General features: G+C 38.5%; 1 protein-coding gene across 1 annotated transcript in view; it reads right to left on the reverse strand.

The window, feature by feature from the left end:
• Positions 1 to 1,804: 1,804 nt before the first annotated feature.
• Positions 1,805 to 6,464, reverse strand: part of LOC107286884 (RING finger protein 11-like) — an 11,382-nt gene continuing 6,722 nt past the window's right edge. Inside the window, exon 3 of the mRNA XM_015815326.1 lies at positions 1,805 to 2,144. Coding sequence (XP_015670812.1) covers positions 1,973 to 2,144 — 172 coding nt within the window. The 3' untranslated portion in view covers positions 1,805 to 1,972. The remainder of the gene's footprint in view (positions 2,145 to 6,464) is intronic.

Below are 6,464 nucleotides of genomic sequence, written 5' to 3' on the forward strand. Positions count from 1 at the left end.
GGGGGGGGGGGGGGGGGGGGGGGGGGGGGGGGGGGAATCATGGCTGCATGAATGAGAAAACAATAAAAGGGGAGGATAAGATATTGACGTGTAGCCCCTTACTATCATCCAAAGGAACCTCCAAATTAATAATTTTTACCTTAAACTGATTTCTAGGCTGCCCCTATTTGTTCCTTAAATTTTCTGTACTGTCTTCTCAAGACCAAATCATCATTTGGGGCACTGAGCTGTTTCTTCCCTGCCAGTTTTGGAATTACAAATAAAAGATTTGTAGTATGGCTCAGAAAGCAGATATGATTTCATTCCCAAACCCAATGTGACTTTCTTGTTGCCAAATTGCAATTTCCAAGATTCCTTACAATATCATAGGTCTGCTGGGAGGTCCATTCAAAAACTTCTGAAGGACCATACAATAGCAATATCAGATCCTACTGCTGTATAGAATCATGCTTGATTGGAAAAATGGCAATTAATTTCTAATTTATTAAAGGGAAAAGGGAAATGATAAATTGATTCAGAGTACCCCATTCTCTGGTTCTACTCATTTTCACTAATAGAAAAGTTTTCTACAGTCATCTTGGCTAATGTATGTATATACTTTAGAAGGCACTGCTGACAATCTATTTATTTTCCATTTCAATGCAATGTACATCCGTTTTTTTAAATCTTTCAAGCACTAGATCTTTGTTATGGACAATACATAATCAGAAAAGCACTTTCACATTTCTGTACTTGCAAGGCAATAAACAATATGATTTAGGAAAGCCTTTTCACATGTTGGCTTTGCTGCATCATCATAACAGCCTGCCTTAATGGGTTCTTGTGGGACAAAATCTTTAAGCAAATAGTAGATTGCCTACAAATAAACATTTCTTCACTCTTCAGAATATATGGATGCTTTAACTCACAACCAGTATCTAAAAGGATCTTACCATACTGAATCGTAAACTTTCCATAAAAATATTTCTCACTTTAAACAAGCTATATACATATATATCTAAATGTCAACATTGTTTCGAAATAGAAAGGCAGACATTTCACATTGTGACAAATAATCTGCACTTAGCCCATCCCTCCTCTTTCCAGTGAACTTCACCCAAATGAAGATTGAGTGAAACTATTGCTTTCAAAATCTGTTATATCTGTGTGACTTTCTCCTAGTCTGGTGAATAAGCATTAGGTGGAGAATCTGCTTGCCCTACAGGGGTTTGAGAAGAGGCACCATACAATTCTTCAAAATAGATAAAAGTCTTATTTGATGGAGAAAAAAAGAGCAAGGAAATAGTATCCTTTTCTCTTAACTAAAACATCAATCTTTAAAAAGAAGCACTTCCAAAAGCAACAAGAACAGGTTCAGTCTCCTTCCCTAGCAAATGTTACAGCTTCAAGCTACCCTAGGTAGGGAGCTAACTAGTTTCTAAGCCTTGGTTTCTGCATTGCGTACTTGAACTGATAGATGAATTTTCAATAGTGGCCCAAACGTAAAATGCCTGGGTTTTCCCCCCATGAACTGACCAGAGCTGGTATAATAGCCTTAGAATTTCTCTTAATTTGTAAAACCTTAAGAGATCATCTTCAGCATCATTAACATGTAAGAATTCCACTACAGTTTCCTACAACTGTACTCAATAGCTTAACAGGGACTTACAATAGTATGAGGGTAGATAATTGGGTCAAAGAAGAATCTTGATTTTCTACAAAACTAAATTGTGAGTAGAGTAGAAGGAAAGTTTTAGTTCTGCCATTCCCTGTTTCCTTCCAACCCTTCCCCCCCCCCCATAACCTGGATGGCAACACTCAAAAATATGGCACAAATCATCCTTTAATACAGCCAGCCTGGCTGCATGTGTCCGTAGGGGCTGGGGCCGGTTTCTTTGGTGTACCCAGAATTGTGCAAATAATGTCCCACATCCCAGGCCCCCAATATATCAACAGCCTGGAAGCAAGAACAAGAGCAGGGCCCAAAGCCACCTCAGTTAGTCTCATAGGAGGAGAGCAGAGCAGCATCCACTGGCTCCATGCAAGAAGGACATGTGAATGATCGCATCAGCCAGTCATCAATGCAGTTTACATGGTAGATGTGTAGACAAGGCAGGAATCGGATGGGATCTCCATATACAAAATCCAGCATACAGATTACACACCTAGAGAAGTAAAAAGAGAAACTGAATGCTAATACAAAGGTTGCAAGATGGTTCCCCAGCCATCTAGCTTCTATTTCCTGCCCAATTTGCTGCTTGGTAAATTTCAATACAACTGTAAAAGACTAGTTGCTATATTGTTTTGCTATACACTCAGCTTTAAAGTATAATATCAACTTCCTGCACTGAATTTATGATATTTGAAAATTCCTGTGTTATTTTTTCCAAGTGGAAACTTGCAAGAACTATGCTGCTTTCTTCCATGTATAAGCAACATGTTCTAGACTCATAAAAATTACACACAAAGAATGAAGATTTTTAACATTATTAGGGTTCCTGATTTCTAGTTTACTCTGTTAGCCAGGAGATCAGAATATCACTGGTTTAATCCACTCCCATCCCATTCTCCATATCAGTGTCACAATAACCACAAAGAACCACAAATGTCCTATCCAAAACAGCAATTAACACCGTTGATGCAGGTATCACCCAACTCTGGCTTAAATGTCAGAGCAATATACTCTAGGTTACTAGCTGATGGATTGTTTAACTTGTCTCTCCAGAATTCCTACTCTATAGGAAGCAAATTGGTTATTAATCTTCCATACTAGTAAAGTATGTTTGAGATATATTTTTAGTGCTCTTTCCTGCACACAGCTACTTTTGTTGTGTTGCTGTCCGAGTTTGGTTGTTTACTTCCAAATATTTCACTACCCCACTAGATAAAATCATCAGTGCTAGTGAGTGTAGGGTTTGCCTTATTTATATGCAATAGCTTGCCCAGCCAGTGTTAGTGGGGGTGTGGTTTTCTCCTTGGTAGTTCCTCAATTAGGGTATTATTTTCTGCTTGTTTGTCTGGCGTTACTCTCTGCTTATTTGGGCATTGGTTGCTGGAGAGGACGTGTTCTAGTCTTTTTGTTTCCTTTTTAATGCCTCTTTTGATTGGTGTGTAAAAGTGGTTTATCTCTACGTGTCTACTGATGGATGAATACCAAGGTTCCAGAAATTTATCAGAATACCAAGCTTCCTTAGAGTTTTTGATCTACAATGCTCAGTTTCTCAATTGAAGCTATGGTTGAGTTTGGTAATGTGTTGTGAGATTAAGGAATTTTCATTGTGTCTTCTGACTACTCTAGTTGGTGATCACAGATGTGCTCTGCAAGTCTTTTGCCTGTCTGTCCTACCTACCATCATACACCCCGCCAACATTGGCAGGGCTGCTACTATATATGAACAGGAGTAAACCCCAGTCTCACTAGCACTGATGTTACCTAGTCAAGTAATGAAATGTCCGCAAGAGAGCTGAGAGATCACCAAGGATTCAACAGTTCAACACTGAGGTACATATTTTTTTTTTCTATTGATGTTTTGTGTTGGTTAGTCCTCTAGGAGTGGAAAGAACTGGGGCAGAAAAACAGGTACAGTTTTTTATGCCTCTTGAAATTTGGAACTGACTTTAGGCATGAAACAGGAACCCAGTTTTAGCACACTTTGAATTAATAGAGTATACGCAGAATCTCTCTCGGCCCCCTTTGTATGAATTTCTATACTTCTATGATTTGTGTTGTTACTACAACTATTTTACACCACCTATTTTAAAAGCATACCAAATCAGTTGACAGATTTAGTTGTAACTGGGTTCCCATTAAATTTCTTGATGCAAAATTGTAGCCAGTCTGTGACTAGGTAATCAACTTCAAATGCTAGTGTGTTTTCAAGAGATGTCATATGCAATCATTACTAATCCCCTTTTGGATGGAGAACTGCATCTCCTGGGCCAGAATGGAATAAAAATTACCCAATACCTTGTGTATATTCACCTTGAATATCACTCTGGATAGTTTTCGGTCAATATCAATCAAACATAGATAGCCTTTCTGATCATGAAGCCAGTAGGACACTGATCCCCTGCTCCATTTTCTGAAAATTGGGAAGAACATTTCACTTGTGTGTTGTTCACTATTATGAACAGGTCACCTAAGGGGGATCTTCATGTAAACTGTAGTAAAATATCTCAGTATAGGATCCACTCCCCTTAATTCAAGCGCTGATGAATTGGTTATACTGTTCAGTAATCTCGGCTGATATGGAGCATAGATATATATTTGTTGACATCATTACAGTAGCTGTACATCTTCCTCTGAAACCCCGTGATTTCTATCCATCCTACCTGATTATATAGGCTTTGGTCATAACATTGTCCATATGACACCAATTTGTCTAGTGTGAAAATGCCTTCAGAGGCATTCCTATAATCTTATTCCATTTGTTAGTGGACAATACTAAACTATGATGGGACCATAATTTCTGCATTAACCTATTTGGGAATTAGGCTCCCCACCTCATTAGGATAGCTTCTGTTGATGATTTGATCAGAAAGCCAAATGGCTTTCCCTCTGTCAATTTATGATTAGCCATCAATGCAATGATTGGGTTACTTTGCTTGGCATTGTCTTGTGCAGATGGGACTTGGTCTAGGCTGGAAGGAACTACTGGAATGATCTGGAATGGAATTGGGCCTTTGGTACTGAATCAAGAGTTTATTATCCTTGTAATCTTGCCAGCAACCTGAGGGCTGCAGTTCTATAAGTTAGCCCTTACACTTTTCAAACCTTGAGGGTGTTCTCCTGAGACAAGTATTTTCTCTCCCTCCTGTTGATTGTGATCTGCTTTAATATGAATGAGCTCTTAGTGAAATTCACCATGAAATCATGCTCATGGAGGTATCAAAGCATCAATATCAGGCTGTTAATTGGTTTCTCTACAGAAGGTACTCTGATAAAGAATTAATTCTAAGATAAAAGGAGGGTCCATCATTGCCATCTCTCTAGTAAATACTCTGGATACTAAGGCCAGTCCTAAGAATAGTGCTTTGAACTTGAATTTGTTCTTCCCGTATACAGTCTGCGGCATTTCCAATGGGATAGCCTGACTGGAAAGTATAAGTAATGCTACAACAGGTCCTTGTATGTTAGGAAATCTTCTAACATACGATAACAAACAATTAGGGCTGGCAACTCAGGCATTAAATGAGTGAAACCACAACTATGCTTATGACATTGCTTCAGCTTTCCTTTGTTTTACAGACCCACAAAGGTTGTAAATGTGAGGATTGATCATTACTTTTTCATCATGGTGTAACCATGAATGAGGCAGTCACTAAGTGAGGACTACTTTCTTTGCCTATGCTATGGGCATCATCTTCAGCAACTAAGAACAAAACATCTTGCTTTATAGATAATCTTCACTGAATAGCCACTCATTTAATGAGTGTTCAAAATTATGACTTTGCTGAACAAGGGGGACTTTCAATGGAGCCTCATAATTGCAGACATTGCAGTGTCCCCCTGGTCATGTGATCATAATTCAAGCAAAGTCAATGGGGAAGTTGGCAGGAGATCACAAATGATGTTCCCATGACCACGGGATGCTGTGACTATGCAGGATTTGCTTGACAGTGGCAGCTGGGATTGGCGCAACTGTTGTTAAGTCACATGAAGTCATGCCTTATGACGTCACTTGGCAATGTCCAATCCCAGTCCCTATTGCCATAGTTAATATATTCTACCTTTAAAAAAACATACCTTACTATATATTCATATCTAAGAAATCAAAGCTAACGTATGTATAAAAGTAGTAATGACTTTTTTCCCACTTCAAATATACCATCATCAAATTTTCCTTCAGATTCTCAGTAATACTGAAATTCTGAAACAAATACTGTTCTGCAAAAAAGCACAGTTCGAATTTCTGGATCATTTTGACTGTCCACGATGAGAATTATACTCCAACAAATTTAACAGAGAAAGTTCAGAAACATGCAGCTCATTACAGGTAGTACCTTACCTTGTTTAGTCACCATTCAAAATTATAATGATGTAAAAAACAGCTTTTTGATCAATCCTTGTATTTATGACTGTCACAATGTCCCATGCTGACATTATCACCATTGGGACACTTTCTAATCGGCATGCATTATTGACCATTACAATGTACAGCGATCACATGATCAGCATTCACTTGCTTCACAACTGGCTTCTCACAAGTAGAGTTAATGGAGAATACGGAGGTAAAGTTCAAGTTGTGGTCATGTGATGTCTTGCTTAAGACTGGGTTGATTTGCTTGATGACCAAATGAAAAGTAATGTAAGCCCATCATAGTCACATGATTTTACCCTTAGTGACTACAAGCTAACTTATGGAGTTGCCACTCCCAATGGTGGTCACTAATTGAGAATTACCTGTAATTAATAGTTTATTAAGAGTTTAGCATAAGACCTCTAATAAAGCACTGCTGTGTTGATGACCTTGGGAATAGATTCA

This window comes from Protobothrops mucrosquamatus, unplaced genomic scaffold (genome assembly GCF_001527695.2).
Source record: "Protobothrops mucrosquamatus isolate PMUCROS unplaced genomic scaffold, P.Mucros_1.0 scaffold336, whole genome shotgun sequence".
Classification (NCBI taxonomy): Eukaryota; Metazoa; Chordata; class Lepidosauria; order Squamata; family Viperidae; genus Protobothrops; species Protobothrops mucrosquamatus.